This window comes from Pelodiscus sinensis, chromosome 28, assembly GCF_052426305.1.
Source record: "Pelodiscus sinensis isolate ZL-2025 chromosome 28, ASM5242630v1, whole genome shotgun sequence".
Lineage (NCBI taxonomy): Eukaryota > Metazoa > Chordata > Testudines > Trionychidae > Pelodiscus > Pelodiscus sinensis.
In genome coordinates this window covers 2,712,720-2,739,587 of record NC_143079.1, presented here as the reverse complement: position 1 = coordinate 2,739,587, position 26,868 = coordinate 2,712,720, and the positions used below count along the sequence as shown (strand labels likewise).

General features: G+C 55.3%; 1 protein-coding gene across 2 annotated transcripts; it reads right to left on the bottom strand.

Moving 5' to 3' along the window:
* Positions 1 to 2,199: 2,199 nt before the first annotated feature.
* LOC102460780 (prolactin-releasing peptide receptor-like) lies at positions 2,200 to 17,839 on the bottom strand. Of its 2 annotated transcripts, none has more exons than XM_014578991.4 (3): positions 17,591 to 17,839; positions 9,320 to 10,251; positions 2,200 to 4,020 (listed from the first exon to the last, which is right to left on the bottom strand). In XM_014578991.4, the coding sequence occupies exons 2-3, from the start codon at positions 9,736 to 9,738 to the stop codon at positions 3,387 to 3,389; spliced, it is 1,053 nt and encodes a 350-aa protein (XP_014434477.2). In that variant the 5' UTR covers positions 9,739 to 10,251; positions 17,591 to 17,839; the 3' UTR covers positions 2,200 to 3,386. The 2 variants fall into 2 exon arrangements, with proteins under 2 accessions (XP_014434477.2, XP_006134109.2); XM_006134047.5 differs by lacking the exon at positions 17,591 to 17,839 and adding an exon at positions 11,649 to 14,361.
* Positions 17,840 to 26,868: the final 9,029 nt, after the last annotated feature.

Genomic DNA, 26,868 nt, shown 5'->3' with positions numbered 1-26,868 from the left:
ACTCCTTGTGATCGGGAGCCTCGCGTCAGTTACACCTCACTAGGGCCTGCCTCCCCGCTGGTCTGTCCCCCTTTGCAAAGGCGACTCTCCTCTGGGCTCAGGGGTGCTGAGGAAGCTGGACAGAGCCGGTCCAACAGCTAGGACAAGCTTTGCGCATGAGGGCGCCTTTCGCCCCCCTGCAGGGAAGAGCAGCTCCTGGGGGGGAGGTGGGGTGCGCACCAAGGTACGCAGGCTGAGTACGACGCAGCATCCGTTCGCTCCTCCCATCGGCATTAGACACAAACCCACTTTGGCCCAGGCTCTTGCCCTGGTCATGCGGCTGCCGCAGGGGGGGAAGAGGGGCTGCAATTCAAAGGAGGGTGTCTGGAGTCCGAGGCCTTTGAGTCCCTGCCAGAGTCCTGCGCGGCGCACTCCGCATGGTGCTGAGCGGGTGGGGGGCACAGTCCGGGTGGCGCTGGGAACGGGCTGCCCTGGCCCCGCCCAAGGTCCCGCGGAGCTAGGCCCCCGCCCGCCTTGCTCAGGGTCCTGGCGAGTCTGTCGGCCGTCAGGATGGTTCAGACCCGAGCAAGCTGTACAAACCTAGGAACTGCCAGGCCGGCCCGGCCCTGGGATCCAGCTAATCCGCAATCTCGTCTCCCTCGGTGGATAAAACCGGGCGCAGCTGAGGAAAGTGTAAACCCCCCAACGGACAGGTGTACAGCCCGGTGCCCTGGGGAAACGCGCAGTTAGTGCCTGGCTTTAGCATGACGCTGGGATCCCTTTGGCGCTCTGCTCCTGGGCGCTTCTGTTCCTCAGCGACACCTTCTGATGGGGAGTCCCCCGGCTGAGCTGACTGGGGGTATGTCTACACTACAGAGTTAGTTCGAACTAACTTTCCTAGGCGCTACACTAGCGCTCCGTTAGTTCGAATTTAATTCGAACTAGCAGAGCGCTTAGTTCGAACGAGGTAATCCTCATTCCACGAGGATTAAGCCTAGTTCGAACTAGCTAGTTCAAATTAAGGGCTGTGTAGCCCCTTAATTTGAACTAGTGGGAGGCTAGCTCTTCCCAGGTTTCCCTGGTGGCCACTCTGGCCAACACCAGGGAAACTCGTCTGCCCCCCTCCCGGCCCCGGACTCCTTAAAGGGGCACGGGCTGGCTACGGTGCCCGTGCCAGGTGCAAGCCTGCCAGCACCCAGCCAGCAGACCCTGCACCTGGCACGGATCGAGCCACCCACCCGATGCCCCCCAGCCCTCCCCCTCTTCCCGGGACCAGGCTGGCGGTTCCCGGGAGCTTGCCCGGGACCGCAAGAGGCGGGCACCCGCCTGGGCTAGTGCGGACATTGTGGACCTCGTCCACGACCTCCGCACTAGGCACAGGAAAGTGGCCGGCTAGGGCAGAAGAGCTGCCAGGCTGGCCACCCAGGAGCAAGTGTGCATGAAAATCAAGGGGGTCCACTGAGACCCCCGACCCTGAGCCCTGAGCTTACAATGGCCGTCCTGGGTCAGACCAAAGGTCCATCTAGCCCAGTAGCCTGTCTGCCGACAGCGGCCAACCCTAGGGACCCTGGAGGGGATGGACCGAAGACAGTGACCAAGCCATTTGTCTCGTGCCATCCCTCTCCAGCCTTCCACAAACCTTGGGCAGGGACACCACTCCTGCCCCCTGGCTAATACCACTCCATGGACCCAACCTCCATGACTTGATCTCACTTCCCTTTAAACTCTGTTCTAGTTCTAGCCTTCACAGCCTCCTGCAGCAAGGAGTTCCACAGGTTGACTCTTTGCTTTGTGAAGAACAACTTTCTGTTACTAGTTTGAAGCCTGCTACCCATTCCTTTCCTTTGGTGTCCTCTAGTCCTTCTTTATGGGAACTAATGAAGAACTTTTCTTGATGCACCCTCTCCACCCCACTCATGCTTTTAGAGACCTCTATCCTGTCCCCCCTCTGTCTCCCCTTTTCTAAGCTGAAAAGTCCCAGTCTCTGTAGCCTCTCTTCATATGGGACCTGTTCCCAACCCCTGATCATTTTAGTTGCCCTCCCCTCTCCCAGCCTCGCTCTTCCCCTCTCCCACCTCTTTTTCCCAGTCTCCCCCAGTTTTGTTCAATAAAGACAGATTCCATTTTTGAACACAATTGTCCTTTATTTTGTACATTAAGAAGAGGGGCTAGGGAAGGGTAAGTGGAAGGAGGTGAGGGAGGAATGGGGTACGAGCCCCCGATGGGGAGGACTGGGCTGGCTCTGTGGGCTTCTGGGGGTGGAAGCTCTCCTGCAGCCCCCCAATTGCCCCCTCTCCCCAGATGGCAGCCTGCGGCAAGTGCAGCCGGGCTGATGGCCGAGTGCTGTGATGTGCCCAGTGTGGGTAGTCCGGGCAATTCAAGCCAGGACTGCTTTGCAAGCGGGGCACCCCTGAGAACTGTCTGTCCGGGGTGGGGGTCGGGACCCTTTAAGCACAGCCCTCGGCTAGCCTGAGACAGCAGCTCCACGCTCTAAGTCCTCCTCTGATGCCCTGCCGGCACTGCTTCCGGCCATCCTTAAGCCTGGTTCAGGGTCCACTTAATGTGGACATGCTAGTTTGAATTAGCAAAACGCTAATTCGAACTAGATTTTTAGTCTGGATCCGTTAGTTCGAATTAGCTTAGTTCGAATTAACTAATTCGAACTAAGTTAGTTTGAATTAACGTTGTAGTGTAGACGTACCCTGGGTAAAAAAGCACACGTGGGTCTCACAGGTCAGTTCTTGGCGGGGTGACCTCCGGGGCCAACGCAGACGGGAAACGCCCTGTGCTCTTTCCTCAGGGAGTTCGGAGCGTCCTCCCCTTCTAAAGGACGTGGCTCTGCGGGAGCAGACGACAGACCAGCCTTCCCTGTGAGCCCTGCGCTTGTGCGACTACTCAGGAGTGATTCAAATGGGAGTCCGCATGTTCACACATGCCTTGGTGCATTCACACGTGCCTTGGTGCACATTCACACGTGCCTTGGTGCATTCACACGTGCCTTGGTGCACGTTCACACGTGCCTTGGTGCACGTTCACACGTGCCTTGGTGCACAACAACATTTTATTCTGCACATGGATGGAAAGGATTAGAGGGAACCTTGCCCAGGACCCCCTGCTTTGCACACAGGAAAGACCTGGTGGCCGTTTTTGCAAGAGCCCGGACCCGTTCTCCCTCCGTGACTGAAAGTCGTAACCTCCCATCACAGTCGTGGAGAACGGCACCAATCACTGGGGTCTAGGGATGCCGGGGTGGCTGCGCCGGGCGCTGTCCATCACCGCCACTCGCCCACCTCCGAGGAGCCCGCGTTTCAGGAGGGGGCGCGTGGATCCTCGGGCGTCGGGTGGGGATGCCAAGGGAGAGACGGGATGCGGGGCCCTTGGAACACAGAGGGCCCCGGGTCCAGGCCTCAGAGCACCACGCTGACAGCGACGCCATTCTGGGCGGGGACGACCTTCTGCCGGAAGGCGAACATCTTCTTCAGCTCGCTGCGGAAGCGGTCGTGCAGCCAGGCGTAGAGGAAGGGGTTGCAGCAGGAGGAGCTCATGGCGAACCAGTGGCAGAGCAGCTGGAGGAGCAGGAAGTAGTGCTTGTTGATGAGGTTGATGTCGATGTCCCGGATGATGTTGAAGACGTGGATGGGGAGCCAGCAGACCCCGAAGGCCGCCACCACCAGCACGAGGAGGCGGAAGATCTTCCTCTTCCTCACCCGGTCGAACTCTGCCTGGCTCTGGGTCGGGTGCCCGGGCACCACCCGGTTCCTCAGCTTGACCGTGATGCAGATGTAGGAGAGGGAGACGGCGGAGAGGGGCAGGATGTAGGTGATGATGAGGGTGCTGTAGGCGTAGGCCAGGCGCTCCTCCTCCTCCTCCATCCAGAACTCCTCGCAGATGGCAAAGCCTTCCTTCTGGAACTCCACGTGGTACGTGTGGGCGATGGCGGGGGCCACCAGGGCGCAGGACAGCAGCCAGATCCCGCCCACCACGTACACGCAGGTGGGGACGGAGATGCGCTTCCTCAGCGGGTGCACCGTGGCGTAGTACCTGCAACGAGAGGGAGAGAAGGGGGGTGAGTCTCGGCCCCCAGCGCTGCTCTCCCGGGAGCCCCGCCACAGCGTCGGGCCCGGCTCCTGGCGAGACCCAGCGCAGGCCTCGGCAAGGTACGGGAAGGGGCTTCCTGCGGGAGCTGGGGCGGAATCCAGCTGAGCTCAGATTGCTCTCGGAAGGTCTCTCCGGCGCTGCCGTTTGCTCCGTGGGCAAAGGAAGGTGCAGCTGGAGCAGTTCACAAGCGTTCTGGTGACCAGCTGCATGGACCAGCTGCAGGCCCGCCAATGGGGGAGGGGGAATGGGGCGCTTGCCCCCTGCCCCGGGCCTTTTAAAATTGTGTCACTGCAAGCACCGGGCAGCACTAAGGGCTGGTGGGGGGGCAGGCACGGTGCTGAGGGCTAGCTCAGGCCCACCCCTTCTCAGTTGGTTTCTCCTGTTTGCCTCATTCCAAGGCACGAGAACAAAAGGGCATTCGCTGAATTAAAAAAATGAGAAGGTTAAAAAATAAATGACATTTTTTTTTTAGAGCATCAAGTTTCTACACTGATGAAAGGAGAGAGAAGGCAGTTCATTCTGTGTTAACCTTTGGAACTCACCGTCACAGGATTTTATTAAGGCAAAGAGCGAGTGTGGTAAGACCAGCATCTGCCAGCAGTTGCATGAGCTAAGGTAAAATTACAAGAACTACCTTCCAGGTTTCAGGGTCTAAACTGTTCACTTGAGGGTCTAATAAAAGCCATTTCCTGCTGTAATGTATATATGTAGTACAGCTCAGCAAGGAGAAGTGCCTCTCCTCAGGCATCCAGCCCTGGCAGCCATCTGAGACAAGCTGTCAGACTCGATGGGTTCTTGCTCTACTCTAGTTCTACCTGCTTCAGCTTGTGCCACTCGTTACAATCCCTGGAGCTTCTGGCAGCTCTTAGCCGAGAAAACGCCTCCTGACTCCGGAGGATGAGCTGTGGTCAAATCCCACGGCTGAGCACAAACGCTCCAAAGGAGATTCCCCCCCGCTCCCAGGCTGTCATTTTCGAGTTAGTCAAACGTTTAACGGCCGCTTTCCGTGTTTCAGGCACGGTGCATTTCTACTGCGATACATTCAAGCTGAAAGACCTGGCAGGGGGTGTCAAAGCGGCCGGAAACGATCCCCTTCCCGCGCCACACGGCCGCCAGCCCCTAAGAGCTGTGATTATCGCCGCAGAGGCACCGCCACCGAATTAGCCGCGGAGAAAAGCTTTTAATGCAGAAGAATGAAGTAAGAGGGGCTTTGCTTTTCTCCACGGCGAGGCCTTGTGTCAAACAGTGGGCTCCTGCAGATGTCTCCAGAAAGCCCCGGCCGACAGGAACGCTGCCCAAGCAGCCCTTTGTGCAAAGCTACTCTGAGCCGTACTCCGGCCACATTTTAAACCAGACTAACAACCCCACCTAATTCAGCTGGGGGAGAACTCGGAGAAAATCCCAAGAAGCGCAGAGATCAGCTCGGCCTTCCCACAGCGCTGCCCTGTGGGATGCTCACCCACAATGCTTTGCTCTGTCTGTCCCCGGGGGCAGCCATGGAATGTCGACAATGAGAGGCCGAAAAAAACCCTTGGACCAGTTTTCACTTTACCTGTCGGCAGCACGTTCGTGGCCAAACCTGCCCGGTGTAGACGCAGCCCTTGGAGCGCCCGTAAGCATGTGCTGAGCTTGTGTTAAGTCCTCCTGAAGTCAGCAAGACTCAAGCCCAGTGGAACGTTGCACTCACGGGCGTTGTAACTGTGGGAAGGTGCACGAACCGGGACGCATTATGACTTTCGTGGGCCCTAGGCACTTTTGCGTTTGTGGGCCCCTTCCGCCATAAAAAAAAGTATTAAAAATTATTTTTGATATCACTTTAAATATTTCAACATTTTTTTTCTATTTTAGACAAAATGTAATAGATTTTTGTGGGCCCTAAAAGTTTTATTTTTTCCTGATGTGAGAAAAAAATTAACACGTTTTCTTCGACCGTAAAAGTTCTTTTTTTTCCTTCTGATTTTAAAAGAAATTAAAACATTTTCGTGGGCCCCAGGCACTGTGCCTACTGTGCCTAATGGATAAGTCGGCCCTGTGCACGAACTCAAGAGAGTGGGGATGGAGGAACATTAACCACAGAGAACTGACTGACTAATGAGCCTGACTCACCGTTGCACTAGTTAGCTTCACCCTGGCGTGACTCATCTGGAATGAGTGAGGTGACACGGGCACGAAACACGAATGAGGTGTGAATCAGGCCGTATATCGGCGGCAGATAAGGTCCGGCCCGTGGGCCGAATCCGGCCCACCAAGCCTTTTCATCTGGCCCTAGGGCACAGAGCAGCGCCTCGCCTCTCACGGCTCCATGCGGCTCTCTGCGCCCCGAGGCTGCATGCACTGACCCTGACCCCAGCACAACCTCTCAGCTCCTATTGGCTGGAAGCTGACCAATGGGAGCTGAGAGACAGTGTGGCGGTGGGGGCAGCGTGCAAAGCTTTCTCCCTCCTCCCCCCGGCATGTGGTGCAGAGTCACATGGAACAGCCAGACGCTTTGAGCAGTCTGGGGCTGCTGGCAGGCAGGGAGCCTGCCTGAGGGTCCTGCTGGGCTGCTGGCTGGGAGCCGCCTAGGGAAGCACCTCCCAGACAGAGCCTGCCTCTGGCACCCCACCCCCTCCTGCACCCCCACTCCCTGCCCAAGTCACCATCCAAACCCTCTACCCCCCTCAGCTCACAACTCCCTCTTAGACCCTGTACCCCCTCCTCCAACCCTCCTCCAGGCCAGAATCCTCTTCTGCACCCATCCCCCCTGCCGGACCCTGCCCCCAAGCCCCTGCCCCAAGTCACCTCTCCTCCTTCACACAAACTTCCTCTCGGCCCCCAGCCCCTCTCCTGCACCCCAGTCCCCTACCCTGAGCCCCTTCTGCACCCGACCTCTGTCCCAGACCCTGCACCCCCTCCATAGAAAAGTGTGGCCCTTGATCACTTACCAAAATCTTGGAGTGCCCCCATTGAAAACTATTGCCCACCCCTGCCTTGTACCGATAAATGGGACGCAGCCCTGAAGACTTCTGGTGATGGGCACAGGCAGAGCCCGATAGGTCTTTTCAGTAACGACACTTCCCATTCCAAGCGCCTGTAGCTTGGACGTGCCGGGGACTCGCTCCCTCGCGCTGCTGTGGGGAAGGAAACGGAGCAGTTCACATTCGGCTCCCGGAGCCCGGGGGCGGTTCCAAAGGGGGCTGTGAATTCCGTCGCCCCTTCATCGTCGGGGGCAGCGGGGATCGAATTCCAGGCGCCTGCTGCATGGGGGCGGGGCCACTCCAGGCCTCTCCCGATCAAGCCATTCGAGAGCAAGAAACAACTGACCCCAGCCGGGGCCAAAGCCGGAGGTTCTGACTCAGTCCTCACTCGGGCAGGCCTCCCGGGAACGTCTGCCGGAGCAGAAACCGAGGGAGGGCCTGTGAATTTGGCCCATAGGCACGAAGGGCCAGATCCTCAAAAGTGCTCCCAGGGGGCTCAGTGGAAACCCCCCCCCCACAGGGTCTGACCCTGTGCAGAGCTGAGCACCCTCCAGAACCATCCTGAAACCCAAAGCGTGAGCCAGATCCAAGAGCCCCTTCCTCCGTTTCATACCTGCGCCGGCTCCCTTGTGCAGCCCTCGTAGGGGAACACCAAGCGGGGGTTACGGCAGAACCACCCCCTCCCGGTTGCTACACGACTTCCCCTCCTTTCCCCCGCGGGGCCCCAGAATCTGCACCGCAGCAGGGCGGCTGCAGAACACACGGACCCCTCAGCTGGGGCGGCCGAGACAGTGCGGCTCCACGCACTGCCCAGAACTGGAGGAGACAGCTGCAGCAAAGGGGAACTGCAGGGAAATGAGGAGAGGGAGGGAAATTCCTATTCGCTGGGGCCGAGACGCGGGGAATCCCGGCTGTGTCCGGGACAATGTCGCTAGCACCTCTCGCTCACGGAGGCCCAGCCGCTGCACACACCCGGAGCCTCTCACGCTCGGCAGCGGATTCCCATCGCACACAACAAGTTCAAGGCTGGTGTCCAGACGCGCCCAGCGCCCCCTCCCACACCTGTAAGGGGCCAGACGTACAGACGAGGGAGAACTACAGCGGGTTGGAAGAACGTCAGTGGAACCCCCAGGCAAAATGCAGTGGTCTCAACTTCAGAGCTGTAGCGTACGCCCCCCCCTTTTGTTTGAGGGAGGGGTCAAAGGCTCTCAGCAGTGAAAAACAACCGGTTTGATGTTTCGTTCGGAAGCAACTCTTTGCTTTGAATTGCTTCGCCTCGAGTATTGTGTATTGACCGTAAAATCAGAACATCAACATCTTCCTTCCTAGCGCATTTTGAAATGTGCAGGCTCTCTTCTGATTTGAAGCAGAAAAGCCACCTGAAAGTGCGGGACACCCTCACTGCCCCTCAGGTTAAGGAAGAGCTTTGTCTCAGCACATTTGTTAAACATAATTATAATATATTAATACAACTAAATCACTCTAGGCCTCAATTTTCCTAATCTGTAAAATGGGGATAATCATTTTGCCCCCATTGTCGTTACAGTGCTGGGAGGGTTGTTGTAGTAACATTTCCGCATTTGAAGATGCACAGTGGGATTGATGGAAGGGCAAGTAGTAAGATTTATAAATATTTACTGAAATTATGAAATGTTCAATTTCGTTTCATCTCCAAAACGATCCTTTTTCTGTGCAAAAACCTGGCCTTTTTGCTGAAAATCATTTTTCACAGTGACTCATGCAACCTGCAAAGCGCCCCACATCCTGACGCAAGGCAAAGCCGCCGCGAGGCAAACCCGTTGTTTGACGAAAAGCTACATTCTGAGGCTGCGAGATGGGCTGCCATGAAATGACAAAGATTCCTTAGTGATATTTCATGAAAAATTTTTGCTATTTTGAGGCCAAAAAATTCCTAAGGAACGTCCTCGCCCAGGGGCGCCGACAGTTTCTGCAGGTCCCTGCCAAGGTGTGTTGGGGAGGCAGCTCTCTGCCCCTAGAAGAGGCAGGACCTCAGTCAAGGGGGCAGGGCCGGGGCAGCCAGCCCTCATCACCACCTGGAGCACAGCATGCCCCTCCCCAGTGTGGCACTCTGGCGGCAATTTAAAGGGCCGGGGCTCCAGCCACCATCACAGTAGCAGCGGAGGCAGCCAGGGCCCCGGGCCCCTTTGAATCACCAGGCCCCAGGGCAGCCCCCCCTTTTCCCCCCTGTCGGCGAGCCCGCCCTCACCCACATCCAACGAGGGTAAACCATCCTTCCCTGGGGGCTGGCTAGGAACGAGAGTTACCTGTCCACCGCGATGGCCGTGAGGGTGAAGACAGACACGTAGACCGTCATCGGCTGCATCAGGAACACGAAGTAGCACAAGAACTTCCCGAAGACCCAGCCCTGCGGGTTGAAGGCGTAGGCCAGGGTGAACGGCACGCAGGTGGCGCACATCAGCATGTCGGAGAAAGCCAAGTTCCCGATGAAGAAGTTGGTGACGTTGTGCATCTTCTTGGTCCTACAGATGACGTAGAGGAGCAGGTAGTTGCCGAAGATGCCGACGAGCACCACGAGGGCGTAGCAGGGGATGATGAGGGGTTTGAAGGACTGGATCAACTGGACGCCCGTAAATTGAGAGCTGGAATTGGAGCTGTTCTTGAGGACGATCTCATAGATGCTCTCGTTGGTCGGGATCTTGTCCCAACTCTCGAGAGGCTCCATGACTCCCAGTCAACTGAGAAGCCAACTTAGACAAGAGCAGAAGGGGTCGGCATTAGTGACTTTCGTTACGGGGTGTAACCAGGGCTCCGTTCATCTGCAGTCCCTAGACACAGGAACCCCTGGGCATGTCATTTATGGCTGAATCTGTTCTGGGGGCGTCTCTTTTAGCTGGAGCAGGAGGTCAGGCGTGGCTTGCAGCCCTGAGTCAATGTCTCAGCTTTGCAGAGCGTTCCCAGCCACGTGTAAGGATCCCTGTGCAAACAGGTATTCCGGTCTCACCCGCCGAGCCTCCTCTGGGCTCGGCCACTCACACTCACACCCCGAGAGTCGCACGGAAATGTCTTCACGGGGCACCAGGTCTCACCCACTGTTTCTGCTCCAGCTGCAAAACTGAGGCCAGTTCGGTTCCCTTCAGTCCTGTCCCTGGAGCTGCCTCGTAACCTGACCTCTTGGTCTCCAACGTCCCCTGCTTCGTTTGCCTGGCTCGACTGCAGGGATTTGTTCGACAGAGCCCTGGGAAAGAAGGTGAGGAAATGGAGCTTTAGATGAGGAGGGATTCGGATTCAATAGTCCTCTGGGGATAAATGGGACACGTCCCAGAAGAGAGGGCTAGGCCCCAGAGCTAGGATTGGAAAGAACGACAGAAATCAGTGGACACAGAGTCCGATTGTGTCTTGGGATACAAATCCCTCCACATCACCCCCACCACGTGTGTCCCTTCTTACCCAGGAAAGCTCACAACCTAATATTTTTGTTGGGCTCTCAGGTGCCACAGGACTGCTTCTTAGCATTGTCTATCTGGGAGCTTTGGCCAGCCAGGGCACGGCCCCACGGACAAAGCCCTCCCGCTGGTAGAGTCGATACCATGAGAACGTCTGCTGTACCCCACGCAGGGCTGTATACAGCTCGCTTCCAGAGACAATTCCCGGATTGCTGCTGTCACTCAGAGTGCACACACACAGGGGCACTCCGGATTCTGCAGGTTTGATTTTGGTCTGAAAATATATGTTTTTCCCACAAAGCAGCTCATATTATTTTTCAGTCTGATCTGACACACACTGTTCTAATGCCTAGTCTCCCGCGCTTCTGTGGAAGAGCCTTTTTAGTAAAGGTCACCCTTTTTTTCCCTTCCCCGAGCCCCGTCATTTTTCTTTCTCAGCTAATTATTCCACTCTGTAAACTCTACAGCAAAGTCTTATCTAGTTCAATAGAACAAAACCCACATGCTTTCTATAGGTGTTAGGAAACTGAAGAATTCTAGCCCTGCTCTAGAATTCCATAGGATGGCTCGCAAACCCGATAGAAAAAGCTTAGTAGACTCAGTGAAATCGACCAGATTTGTAGACGGATTTCTATTGAGCCCGGATGGTTTGATCCTTTTTTTAATTGTGCAGGACTTCTTATAAATGCAAGTATCAAATATTGTATCAATTGTGCAGGATGCTTTCAAAATAAACAATGCTAATAATAATAAAGGCAATTGTAAAGTATTATTTCTGTGAATCCCTACCAGATTTTGCATCATAGACGCATCCACAAACCTTTCCACTCTGCTCCCAGATATGACCTGCGGAAAGGAACTAGCTGGCTCAACAACAGGATGAATCCTCCTTTACATTTTTCCTTGCCTCTGAGAGGATACCAAACAGCCAGACACCCTCTGCTCTGTCTCCGTTGTCCCCGCGCGGACATTTCTGCATCGAGACTCCGGTGGTCAGGAACTAAGTAACTTCTCCAGCGCAGTTGCATCCGACACCAGAACCGGTCCCACCCAAGAGGCACAGTGCTTGCTCACTACTGGGTTGATGCTCCCAGAGCATTTAAAAGAAAAAGAAAAACCTGCATCTCCATTTGGGTGGAATATTCCATCTACACATGCAAATCCCAGAGCCCTGACATTCTCTACTGACCTGGTGCAGAGTGAAGGCAGGGAGCAACGGCCCCCAGCAGCCGTGGTCGATCCTGGAGGGGTTTGTGGGTCAGACGGAGGAAGAGAATTCAGCCTGCTCTCAGATCCTTCGGGGCTCTGGATTCCAACTATGCTCACCTCGGTGTGTTGAACTTACGGAGAGCCATGCTTCCAGCCCGCTCGCTCCCCCATCTGGCTGCTGTCGCTCCCTGCTCCTTCCCAGAACAGCAGCACGAGTTTGATTCTCAGTTGGCAATTAGAAGTGACTCCTTTGAAGCCGGAGGAGGTGGAGCGAAAATCCCAGGCTGATGCACTCAGCCAGAGATGTCAAAGGCCTTCTTTGCTCACCCCCCAAAAGCCCTTCTCAGTGGGGCTTAATTTGTGCCAGGCACCTCTGGGTTCAGCCGTTCAACGTCCCAACCCTCTGGGCCAGCCCAAAGGACTTGAACTACGACTTTGAAGCCCCCCTCCATTCAGTAGAGAGAAAAACGAGACGTGTGGAATGAAATGTTACCTTTCTTTACTTGGCATTCGGAATGAACAAGGTGAAAATAAAAAGAAGGAGTTGTACTGATTGCTTTCTACTTTTCATTAATCCGAACGCAATCACACTGGAGAGGGGGGAGCCGCTCAGGAGCTGATGCTTTTGGAACCGTTTTGAGCCGTGCAGTGTTTCTGGGCAGCGCTCTAGACAGCTGCATTTCAAGCTGCTACCGTCCTCCTTCCAAAGGAACTGATTTTGGGGAAGCAAAAATCTTTATTCCTTGATACCGAGGGAAGTCTGGTTTTGAGGGCTTTGCGCTGGACGGTCGATCACAGCTCATAACATGGCAGAACAGCAGTTATGGGTTGCTGACTGGCTTTCACTATGGCCAGGCCTACACTAAGGTGTGGAACTCCAGCAATGTAGAACCCGCCAATCGTCTTCCTTTACTCCTGGCAAGAGCAGGAGTACTGAACGCTGGCAGGAGCGCCCTCTGAGTTCGATTTAGCGGGTCTTAACTAGACTCGCTAAATCAAACTCTGGAAGATAGATTGCGGAAGTGTCGATCTTCCGTGGAGTGAAGACGTGCCCTACGTGGCGAGCAACACTGACTCGGCTGTGTGACTGGCCAGCACTGGTCTGGGCCACTGCGAATGACTGAGCGGCCAGACCTCACCCCGAGATTGCAAACCCAGGCAGCGCTCTTTGGAAGCTTGGCTGTGCCGTGCTTTAACTATATTTACATACACAGTGTGAAATCAATAACCCGACTTCTGACATGGCGACGATGCCCTGCTGGCAAGTACAATATTTGATATTTGCAATCATAAGAAGTAACACGAATTGTAATATATTTGTATAATAGTGTGTACATTATAAATATAGTCGTATATTTTATATACCATTTAATATTTTTAAATAGAGAAGAAAGTCACTTCTGTCTAATCTGGTGCCCCCCACCGCCTGGCGGCCTAGGCGACCTCCTCGTTTGTACGTGGCTGGGCCGGCCCCACCCCGGGGTTTGGCATCTCTTGCTTGGGGCATCAGTTTTGAAAGTAAAAAAATGGCTTGAGCCCTGCGCCTCGGCCAGTACAGGTCCGCCCGGCTTTTCGGTGAGGTCCGTGAACCAACAGCGACGTGTTGAACAAGGGACAGTCAAAGGCCAAGGGAGCAGCTAAGGGACAAGCCCCGTTTTCAGGCAGAGCCACAGAAAGTTCAAACCCCTCATCAGTCCAGTTCCAGCTGGTAACACTAGTGCCACCGACGTTTCATCTCACGGGCACATGAGTGTCCATCCAGCTACCGTGTTCCACCCCAGAGGTGGCCACATTTCAGCCACGGGTGAAAGGATCCCAGGGTACTGGGAGTCTTTGGGTGTGTCTAGACTACAGAGTTTTGTCGACAAAAGTGGACTTTTGTCGACAAAACTATACCTGCGTCTACACTACCACTGAGTTCTGTCGACATAACGTCGACAGAACTCAGCAGTTTTGTCGACGCTGGTAAACCTCATTTTACGAGGCATAACGCCTTCTGTCGACAGAGTTCTGTCAACAGAAGGTGTTATTGCATGTAGGGTTGTGTCTAGACTACAGGGTTTTGTCGACAAAGCAGCTTGCTTTGTCGACAGAACTGAATGTAGTCTAGACGCTCTTTGTCGACAGAAGCTTTGTCGACAGTATCTGTCGACAAAACTTCTGTCAACAAAACCCTGTAGTCTAGACGTACCCTTTGGGAGGAAGAATCTTCACAACACCTGGTTTCTTACCCCGCATCTCCTTTCCCATTGCTCGTTCAATTCAGAGCTTGCTCACTAAGGGTGCGTCTAAGCTGTACCGGGACTTGAAATAAGATACGCAATTTGAGCTACACGAATCGCCTCTCTTATTTCGATGCTATTTTGAAATAGTTTATTCTGTCATTAGGCGCGGTCTACACAGCACCACATTTCAAAATAAAGCGCTGTTCCGAAACGTCCCTTACTCCTCATGGAATGAGGGTTACAGGCACATTGGAATAGCGAGCCCGAAATAACGGCGTGCTGGGAAAACGCAGGATAGCGGTGTCGGGACACTCCAGTGTCTTGAAATAGCCTTTCAGGGAGGATGTAGCCTAACAGTGGTTTGAATTCCTGAAAAACAAACCCAAAGCGACTGTTACCCTACAGCGCCTTCTGCTTAAACTCATTCCCCATCTCGTCCGAGCGTCACGTAATCTGAGCCACTCGGATTTAACACCCCCCCCCCCCCAACATCTGCCCTTTAGCGTGATCAGTTTTAACTGCGTTAGGCAGGCAGTTGGAGAACCTGATTGTCACAATTCTGGGCACCCTCCCCCCGACTCCCCAGCCATCTCCTCTCTTGGGTGCAGGCAGCATCCCCCTGCCTCCCTCCCAGGCTAGTTCTGGGTCGCCCCGTTTCTTGCCTGCACTCTGAATTTCCAGCAGTCAGACAGCCTCCGCAGGCCTCCCGCGACTGCCTCGGAGAGAGCCCAGGGCAAGCGGCGCCGGGAAGTCCCCACACGAACTCCTTCCCTCTTAGTCCCGAGGGAAACGCAAACACGGGAAAGCAGAGAAAGAGCCGCCACGCCGGGGGCCGCCCCACCTGCCACGAGGCTCTGGCCGGCGCAGTCCCACCACGAGCCTGTGGTCACGAGTTCAGGAGACGCATCCCAGGAACCTGAGAGTTCATTTTTTCATGCCATTTGGGCCTTTTGACCCTGGAAATCAGCAAGTTGCCGGCCACGGCCTGCTGCCCGGGGCGAGCGGAGAGCAGATCCGAGACAGGCATTCGCGTCCCCTCCTCCCACGTATCTCCTAGGAAACCTACCCCAGGAACGGAGGATTCTGATCCGAGCCCCTTGGTGAGAAAAGCTCTCTGAAGCTCACGGCCCTTCGCAAAGCTTCTACTCATCATGTCTCCTAGACGAGTTCCCTACGATCCCCCAGCACCCCCATAAATTTGCGTCATTCCCTGAAGACAACGACACTTCATTCAACAGGGTTTAACTTCATGCAACCAGGTTTGTCCAGGGTGTTGCGGGGAATCGTCACATTGACTGATTGGTGCCGGGGAGAGACCCGCTGGCCCCCTGCGTCTTTCATCCCCAGCTGAGATCTGTGAAGACAACTCCAGGGCTACGTTGTAGCCACTTCACAACTTACAGCTCTCTCCCTGGAGAGCGTCCGGCTGTCAGGAGAGCGATGGGTTTGGAGTCCAGAGGAGACCAGATGTCTGAATTCTGACAGGCCGCGTCCTTGGGGACAAGACTTTCCTTATCTAGGGTTGCCAGATGGTTTACCAAAAAATACCAAACACCCCTCCTCCAAAAAAAAAAAAAGACACAGAGAAAAAATTCTGATGCGAACAAAAAAAGGGGGAGACCAAAGTTGTTAAACAAAAAAAAAAAAAGAGGGCACTTTGCCTTTAAATGGCCCCGCACCCCTCACTCCGCCGCCACCGCCAGACGTGTCAGGGGAAAATTGTCCCCACTGGGCTTCTGTCCGAGGGAAACAGGAAATACCGGACATTTCACATGGCCAGTATTTTCTGCATTTTTTTTACCGGACGGGGGAATCTGAATACCCAATTGTCCGGGAGAAAATCGGACACCTGGCAACTATCCTTATCACGGCTAAGCCACGGGGCAACCGAGAGGAGATTGGAGGTCTCTGGCATGCGAGTCCCTGTTGCATCTGCTTCCGGGACGAGGCTTTCGTCTCGCTGTCTCCTTACTCATCCTGGATGGGAGCTCTGGCCAGCGCTCGCTCCGAGACCGGCCGCTGTGGGGAGCACGCAGACACCGTGGGGAAGCCGGCGCTTGCCAGAGAGCAATAGCTGAAACATCTTCTATGTGAAATAGAGACTCCGCCGCATCACGTCTGGGCTGGAGCGCCCTGCTGGCGTGAAGATGTGCTTCCCTTTCTTCCCCGCCGACTGCCTCTAAACCACAGAAGAGATTTCTTGTGCACAGAACCTCGCGAAGCGCTCTGGGGTTATTGTCTGCGCGACAGCCACACTACAGAATACAGGGCCGGCGGAGCGACATCTCTCTCCTAATGCTACTGTCGCTGAGTTTGCAGATAGCACCGTACAAGCCCAGACAGACCCTGGGCGTATATATGGAGAGCTGCCTCTCACCTCAGTCTCGGAGCCCTCACAGGCTGGGCCGGGCATCAATCCCCTTTCCACAGATGGGACCCGAGGCGCAGAGCCGATTAACGACCTGCCCAAGGTCACACAAACCGGGTTTTCCAAGCCTGAGAGCAAGGCCCTTTCCTCCGGATCATCCTCCGCCGCTCCCACTTCCAGAGGGCAGCCACCCCTGAGGTGGAGCGCAGCAGCTGATGAAGAGCAGGATCTGAAGCCTGCTGAGGTCACTCAACGGACTGCCCCCCCTCACCGCCCCCAGGCTTTGGATCCTGGCCCAGGAATGCACCGCATTGTAAAGAGCAGGTCAGTTTCCAGGGCTGGCCCGGAGTCTGAACACCCCCTTCAGCCCTAGGGGCCCACCCAGGCTGAGAGGAGGGACGTGGGGGAAGCCAAGGCCGAGGCTGCACCTGTCGTGCAAGGGAGGAATCTCCCCCCATCCTCCCTTCGCCTCCCCCAGCTAGGGCAGCAATGGCACAGGGGGTGGATTTCCCTCTGGATGATTTGAGGACGAAGGGCCCTGCACGGCTGTGCCTTGGACAGTGCCAAGCTCACTGGCAAAACCCCCGCTGAGTACAGCCTGCTGCTCTTGGGGAGAAAAACGCCCTTTTCCAGGCCCCAGATGCCCAGCTCGGAGGAGGGGGATGGGAGGAGGAGGATACTCGTTTGGCCTTCACAGAGTTCTGTCCCTCCCCAGTTCCCGTGAGGACGTCTGAAGGGGAGCGCCCACGGCTGTGACGCTGAGGACGTGCGTTGCCTTTGCACGGCCGGCTGTTAAGGCACCAGCCTAGAAGCTGCCAAGTCTGGGGAAAGGACAGAGAACGCGCCCAGCTGTTCGGTCAATGAGAAAACAAGGGGGAGAAACGGAAGAAATCTCTGAATGGTGCACACAAGGCACCACACGCAGCTGGAGCCCAACTCCCCACTGCCTTGCACTATTTTCACTAGTGCAAATTGAGTGCAAGATGCTACCGACCCGGCGGACCTGCCTCCACGTGGCCCTTCGGTCTGGTTTCTGCTGAGGCTACCAGACAGTGCCACCTGCCTGCCGGAACCACGCCGAGACCCGTCCACCTTCCCCAAGGCATGGAGACCTCCAGCCGCTGCTAAGCGCCATTGGAACTGGTGACCCCGGGTCCCAGGCCCTTTGGAAATCCCGGAGCCAGCAGCCCGCCTGCTCGCTCGCTTCGCTTGTTGCACTTTTGTTTCCATGGCATTGGGGAGAGCTAATTACTGACCGTTGCCATGGCTCTCCCCAAGCTCTGTGACGTGCCACCATGCGGGAGCTGGCTTGGCCTCCCCAGCACCTACCGGGAAAAGACGGAGCTGGAGGCACCCGAGATCCGCCCTGGTCCCAAGCGTCCGCGCGCGACCCAGAGCAGGGAGTTCCTCTCGAAGCCGCCGTCCAGTCGCCAGGGAGCTGGCCCGGAGCTGGGCAGGGCTGGCGCCGGGTCCGCGGAGGGCGTGCGGCCACTGCACTGGCTCACCGTGCACTCGCTTTGCAGCGAGGAGCCGCTGCCTCGGGCCCCGCGCTGCCACCGACCCTGGGGCTTTGCTAAAGCCACTTCGCCCCTCCCGCCGGCACAGCGACCGGAACCCGATGAACCCCCCGCCCGAGGGAGTGCCCATCGATCCCCCCCCGACAGGGAAATGCATCCCCCTCCCTCCTGGGCGCACCACGCTGCCACGGGTCACAAACCAACCCACACCCCCGGCCTCTCCTCTTGCCTCTCTCCCGGCAAGCAGGCTCGGAGTTCGCTTGCTGGATGCAGCGCCGGGGGAGAGCTGCTGCGTGAGCTGCAGGCGCTTTACAGCAGGGTGGGGAACCTCTTTTGGGTTGGGGGCCGCACCAAGGTGAGAAGAAGAAAAAACCCTCCCCGAGAAGCATTAAAACCCTCCCCACATCCCCCTCACACCCACAGCCCAGGCTAGGAGATTTTAGGGGCCCTTCTATGCTCTGGGGTGGGACCAAAACTGAGGGGTTCAGTGTGTGAGGGGGGTCTGGGAAGCGGGCTGGGGTCTGGTGCAGGAGCAGGCTGGGAGCGGGGGGGGAGCGGGTGCAGGAGCGGAGTGGGGGTGCGGGGTCCGGGCAGGACAGGGGCTGCAGGGCTCCCCAATGCTGGGGGGGAGCGCCAAGACTCGGGGGCCAGGTCCAGGCAAGCCCGGGCCCAGCCCCGGCCCCCAGGCTGTAACAAGCCTGGCCAAAGCAATGGGGTTTGTGTTGAGCTCTGAATGCAGAGCAGCAGGTGCTTTCAGCCCCCCCGCAATGGGCTCCAGAGAGCAAGCCGAGAGCTGGGGGCCGGCCTGTCCCCTGCCCCAGGCCTCGGACCTGCCCCTGGAGGTCTGGGGCAGGCGTCTTCGTTAGCGCTTGCCGGTGGCTCTGGAGAATAAAGGTGCTAGATCGGCGCCAGGCCTTAGTAATTTACCTGCTTTTCCTGTCCGCGGAGCCTGCGGGGGGGGGGGGGGTCTCACCCTTTAATGAACCTTTCTAGACCCGTTTGGTTTTGTTTCTTTTTTTAGAGCCATGGTGGGATCGACACCAGGCTGGGGGGTTGAACCCAGGGAACCAGCTGGGCCAGCACTTGAGAAACCAGCAAGGGCAAGGGGGTGGGCGGGGGAGTTTGCTTGGTCCTTGTTTCTGCATCTTAACGGGGGCGGGGAGTTCAACTGGAGCGAATGCACCAGCTGGGGTCAGGAGCCCCAGGAGACCCGGTGAAGACGCGGGCCGGGCGCCTGCGAAGGGAGTTTCCAGCTTCACTGTTTCTCGCTCCCCATTGTCGTTCCTCTGTCTTGCATTGGTGTCTAGGGGCCAGTAATGGGGCGAGGCCCTAAGACCAAAAGGGCCATAGAGAAGTCCTCCAGGTGGCTAGGGTGGCTAGGAAGAAACCAGCCAATCAGGGGCCAGGAGGGCCTATATAAGAAGAACTGGAAGACTAAAGGCGGCTCAGTTGGTGCCTGGACAAACAAAGGAGAGTGCTGAGCAATTTAGGATGCTGTCTCCAGGAGGCACCACTCACTGACTGGGGTGGGAAGGAAACAGGCTAAGGGAGTGGACTACTCTGAGAGAGGGGGGGCAATGGGATGGGCCCAGACCAAGTATCTACCCCAGAAGGGGGGACGGGGACCTCACACACAGCCCTGTGCCTTGCCCGGAGAGCTGAGTGGCCAAAAAGGCTTTTTAAAGAGACAATGCAGGAGGACCAAGAGTGAAACGGAAGGATTGTTGTCTCCATTTTGCAGCTGGACAGGCTCAGAGAGCGTATGGCCCACAGTCACGGGGGGGTGTAGAAGCAAAGCCAGGACTGGACCCAATGATCCCTATAAGTTGGGTGCTTGGGTGGCCATCCAGGAGATATTCAAATGCCGCTCAGCGGATTAACCAAGCACCCACAGCCGGCAGCCGGTGTCTCTACTGGTGGTGCACACCTGCACATGCCTTGGTGAACAAAACAAAATTTATTCTGCACACTGGGTAAAAAAAATTTGAGGGGACATTGAATGGAACCTAAATCTCCTGAGTCGAAGGTCAGTGCTATAGCCCCCATTTGGAGGGAAGCGTGGATGTCCGGGGGGGATCTTTCAGTTAGGAAGTGTCGCTGTGGAGTGTCCCTGTGGTTCTAGAATGAAATAATGCAGAATCTCACTTGCCTGAAAAATGCTGGGCGTTGGCTTTGAGCCCCAATTCAGGGCAATTCTTTTTCCAAAACCTCAACATTTTTTCACGGAAGTAAAATTCATATTCCCAACCTCAGCACTCCTATGTCACTGGCCATGAGTGAGACAGGGCAGTAAGGCCCTGGGAAGCGTGTCGAATGAGGGATTTCATTTAGTGGTGTTATTTAATCCTCTTGCTCCTTCCCCTCTCAGGCTGAGTCACAAAAGGATGTGGTTTGTCAACACCGAGCACCTTTTTATAGCTAAAAATACCAATGGGAGATGCTTAGTAACCTCTAATGCACTAATTACTGGTTTCCAGCCAAGAGGCTGTGCTTTAAATTGTAGCATTTGGCCACGAAGGAGGCTCTACTGCCTTTGGCTACCGTCGTATGTCATTTCCTCCAGCGTGCCCACATCTCTGAAGGCAGGGCTATTTGTTCCATTTTGAGACCCACAAAGCAGCAACAGAAGAGGACCTGTAGAGCCCTGCATGTCCACAGGTATCCGCGGGGATCCACAGTGTGGGTGCGGCTGTTCACGGCTCACTTTGCACATATCCATTTGGATATAGGTAGACAGTTTGTATCTAGAACCCTGCCAACTTGCAGATAGACACGGCTCCTTTCCGCAGCATTCGACAGGGATACGGTGTGGCTGCGTCTAGACGGGCAAGTTTTTCCACAAAAGCAGCTGCTTTTGCGGAAAAACTTGCCAGCTGTCTACACTGTCTGCTTGAGTTTCCGCAAGAACACTGACGATCTCATGTAAGATTGTCAGTGTTCTTGCGGAAATACTAGGCTGCTCCCGTTTGGGCAAAAGCCCTCTTATGCAAATGCTTTTGCACAAGAGGGCCAGTGTAGACAATGCGGTATTGTTTTGCACAAAAAAGCCCCGATGGCGAAAATGGCGATCGGGCCTTTCTTGCACAAAACTGCATCTAGATTGGCACGGACGCTTTTCCGCAAAAAGTGCTTAAAGCATCCGTGCCAATCTAGACGCTCTTTTCTGCAAATGCTTTTAACAGAAGAAGTTTTCCGTTAAAAGCATTTGCAGAAAATCCTGCCAGTCTAGATGTAGCCTGTCTGTATCGAGAACCCTGCCAACTTGCGGATAGACATGGCTCCTTTCTGCAGCGTTCGACAGGGATACAGTGTCTGTATCGAGAACCCTGCCAACTTGCGGATAGACATGGCTCCTTTCTGCAGCGTTCGATAGGGATACAGTGTCTGTATCGAGAACCCTGCCAACTTGCGGAAATCTGCTTTATAGCCACGGCTCATTTTTGCAGATGCGCTTGCGGCCGAGAATACCAATTTTGTATCCACGCAGGGCTCCAAAGGTCAGCCCCCAAATGCCACCCTGACACCTCCCCGAGCAATCAGCCAAGCCAGCTCTAAACACAGTCGTCTGCTACCACCTGCGTCAGAGATAACGAGTAAAAACCAGCTTGCTTGCGGCACATGCCCCGGCAGTCCCTGGCCATGCAGGGCTCTGGCGAGTCTCATTGCAGGATGCTGCGGCTGAAATAACGAGTTTGTCTGCCTCAGGAAGTGTGATGTGGGTCTGGCTACGCTGGGGGGCAGCCCCCACCCCATGCAGATGCCGACACTGCCTTGTCTCAACGTGTGCCGCCTGCCTCTGCTCTCCACGAGCTGGGCTCTGTCTCATCCCAGCAGAGCAGGCAGCCGGCAGGTCAAGGCCTGTTCAACCTCGCAGGGCTTCTCACTTACAGACCCCTCTGTGCCGAGCGGCTGGAAAACACACCGCGTTCGCACGTCATCTGTGGGCCCCGTGGCTGAGCCGCAGCCCAGCTGCCCAGCCGTGCCTTTGAAACCCCTCCCCTGCCTTGCCCCTCGGCAGCCCCTCCCGCCTGCTCAGAGGGGTGGGAAGCACTCGCTGATTGCGGCCACCAAGTGAAGAAATCAGCAAAGGGCCCTGGGCAGCCGAGAGCCTGGGGTGGAGAAAAGGGCTGTGCCAGATGGGACCCCCCCCCCGAGCCCTTCCTCACCCCCAACCCTCTCTCCACTCCCCCCACACCGCCAGCCCCCTGCCCTGAAGGACGCAGGCAGCGCCGGGTAGCTCTGCTCGTCTTAGCTCAGTTCAGGGGCCTGTGACAAAGGCGGAGAGCTCGCTGGGTGTGTGCCCAGGAGCGCTGCAACGAGACGCGGTCCTGCGGGGGCGAGTAGCCAAGGTGGTCAGAGGAACAGAGAGCACCTAGAAGCTGGCCTGGGCGACAGGGCAGGGGGCCTTGCTCACTCCCTCTGGGCGAGCTGGAGCCCTTGTCTGACCCATTCGCACGGAGCCGCCTCTGCTTTGCGTTTCCATTCCTCGCCGGGCTCTTAGGCAGCTCAACCCTCCCTCCACACATGGGCCTCATGCCGCTCCAAGCCGTATTCGCTCGCCCGGCCTCTCAGCCCCCCCTCGGAAACCAACCGACCCGCTTAGCGCCAGTTTCCAGGGAGAGGAGAGACGCCGCCAGAACTGGACTCTGGAAAATACTCTCCTTATGGAATCCCAGAACCAGGGAAAGGTAGGTCTGGAAGGGACGAGGGGAGAGGTTGCACCTTCAGCAAGTTCGCGGCTGACACTAAGCTGGGGGGAGAGGTAGATACACTCGAGGGCAGAGATAGGGTCCAGAGTGACTTAGACAAATTGGAGATTGGGCCAAAAGAAATCTGTTGAGGTTCAACAAGGACAAGTGCAGAGTCCTGCCCTTGGGAGGGAAGAATCCCCAGCATTGGTACAGGCTGGGGACCAACTGGCTAAGCAGCAGTTCTGCAGAAAAGGACCTGGGGATTCCTGTGGGTGAGAAGCTGGATATGAGTCAACAGGGCGCCCTTGTAGCCAAGAAGGCTAATAGCATATTAGGTTGCATTAGGAGGAGCATTGCCAGCAGATCCAGAGAAGTGATTATTCCCCTTTATTCGGCTCTTGTGAGGCCACATCTGGAGTATTGTGTCCAGTTCTGGGCCCTGAAGGGGAAATCTCGCTCCCCTGGGGTACAGAGACCCCAGAAGGGTCCGAGGCCGGAGGTCAAATCAGTGAGGCAGGAGAGAAACCTAGAAGAGAAAACTTTATGATGCATGCAGGCAGGCTGTCACTTCCAAGAGTGAAGCAGCAGCCCTGACAGACAGATTCAGGGAGTCTTTATACAGAATGCTTAGACAGTTCAGTTGTGGATTGTTCTTCTTTAACATATCAAAGTCTCAGCAGAAGTACTCTGAGACTTCTGTTCACCCCAGGAGAGCTAGAAGTAAGTTTTTACAGTACACAAAGCCACATGAGAACTTGAGTGGAGGAGTCTACAAGGCAAACTGTGACAAAGATAAGGGTTTACATGACAAATTGTGACAGACTAGGAGTATCCATGAATTTGAGATAGTCATTTGTAAGGGTCTTTGATTAGAGCTAATTTGATTTCTCTCTGTTACAGGGAGAGAGGCCTGGAAAACTTTTTAACCCTTACAGCAGTTTTCTTTTAGAAAGTTATGATTTCTGCACAGTTCCCCCCTTTAGACACAATTGGAGTTATTTGATTTTTCTCCCACAGCCCCCCACTACAGAAAGGATGTGGACGCATTGGAGAGGGTCCAGAGGAGAGTGAGCAAATGATAAAGGGGCTGGAGCATATGACCCACGAGGAGAGGCTGAGGGAGTTGGGTCTGTTTAGTCTGCAGAGGAGAAGAGCGAGGGGGGATTTTAGAGCAGCCTTCAACTCCCTGAAGGGAGGTTCCAAAGAGGCTGGAGAGAGGCTGTTCTCAGTAGTGACAGATGCAGAACAAGGAGCGATGGTCTCAAGTTGCAGTGGGGGAGGTCTAGGTTGGATATTAGGAAAATTTCCCTAGGCGGGTGGGGAAGCGCTGGGCTGGGTTCCCTATGGAGGGGTGGAATATCCATCCCTAGAGGTGTTTAAATCCCAGCTTGACCGAGCCCTGGCTGGGATGATTGAGTTGGGTTGGTCCTGCTTTGGGCAGGGGGCTGGACTCGATGACTCCTGAGGTCTCTGCCCGCCCTGGGATTCTCTGATTCTAACGGGACTCGAACAGTCCTCAAATCCAGCCCCCTGCACTGAGGCAGGGCTAAGCACTCCTAGACCAGCTCGGACAGGTGTTCGTCCAGCCTCTTCTTAGAAAGCATCTGACCATGGGGATCTGCAGCCTCCCCAGCTTGGAAGCTGCTCTAGAGCTGAATGCCCTAAGAAAGATTTTCCCAATATTTAACCTCAACCTCCCCAGCTACAGATTATACCCATTACTTCTGGTCCTGTCCTCAGTGCCCACGGAGAACAAGCGATCGCCAGCCTCTGCCACAGACCTTCATGTATTCAAAAGACTTATCACCCCCCTCTCTCCCGGAGTCTTCTTTTCTCAAGACTACACCCAGGGGGTTAAACCTTTCCCCATCGCTCCGGTTTGCGAGCCCTTGGAGGGTTTTGGTTCTCTAGGTTCTCTCCAGTTCGTTCGTCTCTCTCCAGTTCGTTCGTCTCTCTCCTAAAGTGCAGTGCCAGGCCTCATCGCTTCAGCTGGGAAGAGGACAGTCCCCTGCCATGTCTTATTTACAGCGCTCCTGTTCATACACCCCAGAGTGTTCTCAGCCTTTTTCACAAGTCCATTGTGTCACTGATCCATGTGGTGCGTGTGACCCGCCATCACACCCCGGTCCTTCCCACCTCGCCAGTTACTCCCCCTTTTGCAGCTGCACATTTGATTTTTCCATCCTAAATGACAGATGCTGCACTTTGTATTGAATTTCATCTTGTTGATTTCTGGCCAATTGTCTAATTTTTCAAGGCCGTTTTGCATTCTAAGCTTCTTCCCAAACACTTGTAATTCTTCCCGGCGTGGTGTTCACCACACACTGTATAAGCATTATCCAAGCCATTAAAGAAAATATTGACTAGTGTTAGACCTAAGACTAACAGTCTAGATCCACCCTCCCAGCTTGACAATAAACCATGGCTAACCCCTCGTGGAATATGGTCTTTCACCCAGCTGTGCACTCACCACAAAGTAATTTCATCTCCACGTTTCCCTACTTTGGTTAAGCAACTGTTGTGTGGCACCGTGTCAAACTCTTTACTAAAATTAAGACGTCACCCATCGGTCGTGTCCTGCCATCCACGGGGCCAGTCGTTCCGTTAACAAAGGAAATGAGGTTGGCTCGGCATGATTTGTTCGTGACAAATCCATGCTGACTATTCCTTATCACTCTCTAATCCCCACGGCGCTTGCAAATGGATTGTTTAATAATCTGCTCCAGACAGTAGCTTTCCAGGTCTTAAAGTCAGTGGCAGCTTTGCTATTGATTTTCAAAGGACTTAGAATCAGCCCATGGTGGGTGTTTTAATCTGACTAGTTGAAAGCACTTTACAAAAGCTAAGTAAGCGTCTTACCAGACCTGGAAAGCAGGCGCATCCACCCGGGAGTCCTACCTCTTAGGTCACGGCTGTGGCAGCGAGTTTACAGCCACACAGGGCACCTGTGGAGCTGTTAATGGAGCTGCTGGAAGATGAAAGGAGAGAACAAGACTGTTGATTTAATTAAGCCACCCCCAGCAATCGGTGGTAGCAGCATCCACACCAGTGCTTAGGCCATGCCACTTGCATGGCTGGTTGGGGGTGATTTTTTCACATCGCTAAGTGACACCGTGTCACGTTACCGAATTTGAGGGAAGCAGCCAGATCGCTGCTGCACCCATAGGTGGGAGTGTTGGCCCCAAAAATGGTATAAAAGGGGGCCATGTGGGGTGTTGAATAGAAGCTCACTGTCTGCTAATCCTATGTACGCTGTTCATGTGATTGTATAACGTCTGTGTGTGCAATTATTAGCATGTACTTGTATGGATACTGAATATTTCCCTGCATGTGGTTGAGCATTGGGCAGGCCCGGCCTATGGACATGCTAATTAGCGAGGCCCTGTGGGACAATGGCTCTCAATGGGCCAAGGACTCACCTAAAGAATGAGGGCTGACACCTGAGGGCTGCCAGCAGGGAACACAGGGATAGGCCGCTGGCCAGGTGACCTGCTGCAGCCAAGAAGAGACCAGGAAGGATGTATAAAGGGTCCATGTGGTCAACTCCATCTTTGTACTCAGCTTGTCACTTCATCCCAGAGGCAGCAATACAGGGATCGAAGAGCCAGAAAGAACTGTGGACCCATCCTGATGCTAGGATGTGCAAAAAGGACTCTTAAGCCAGCAGCTGCAACATCTCTGCTAGAGCCTGCATCGAGAACTGGGAGATTCAATGCATATAATGTATGATACTTTAACAACCTCACTCTCATGCTTTTCTTTCTTGTGATAATAAACCTTTAGATGGTAGATTCTAAAGGATTGGCCCAGCGTGATTTGTGGGTAAGGTCCAGAGGGTAAATTGACCAGGGATTTGTGGCTGGTTTCTTGGAACCGGACAGAACTTGTTCGGGGTAGGTGGGATTGGGTGCTAGGACCCCCCCACCTGTGTATGAGGCCCGGGGCCATCTGGGGCACGGATATTGCTGGGGTGTTGGGGGGGCTTTGCTCATGAGGCTTCAGGCAGGCAGCTGAAGCGCTCTGTGGGACTGGTTTATGGCCTGTTTGGAGAGGTCACCAGTCCGGGGGCTGTAAGGAGCCCCGGATTTGAGCAATTCGCCCTGAGCGGACGCCCTCAGCGGTGCCCAGACACGGCCCGGTCCGTCACACACCGTGGTAAGCAGCAGTGTGTACTTAGCCCCGGTCAGTAAGGCCAAGACGCTCTCCTCCTCCCCACTGGACCAAGGGGCTGAGACCAAGGATTCACAGCTCTGGCTTTAGGGCCTGCCGCGCTCGACTCCCCCATGCCCGTGGGCAGAAGGGGTGGGGCTGGGGGCTTGCGTCCCCGGCCCATGCTTCACCCACTGCCCACGCTTCCAGGGCTTCAAAGCAAGCAGAGCCAGGCCAGCCAAGCCTCTGT

Bases quoted from the DNA above. Each gene is read 5' to 3' on its own strand.
- LOC102460780 (XM_014578991.4), bottom strand. From the start codon at position 9,738: ATGGAGCCTCTCGAGAGTTGGGACAAGATCCCGACCAACGAGAGCATC. The intron at 4,021-9,319 runs GTAACTCTCGTT...CTCTCGTTGCAG, and splicing joins ACGGCCATCGCGGTGGACAG to GTACTACGCCACGGTGCACC.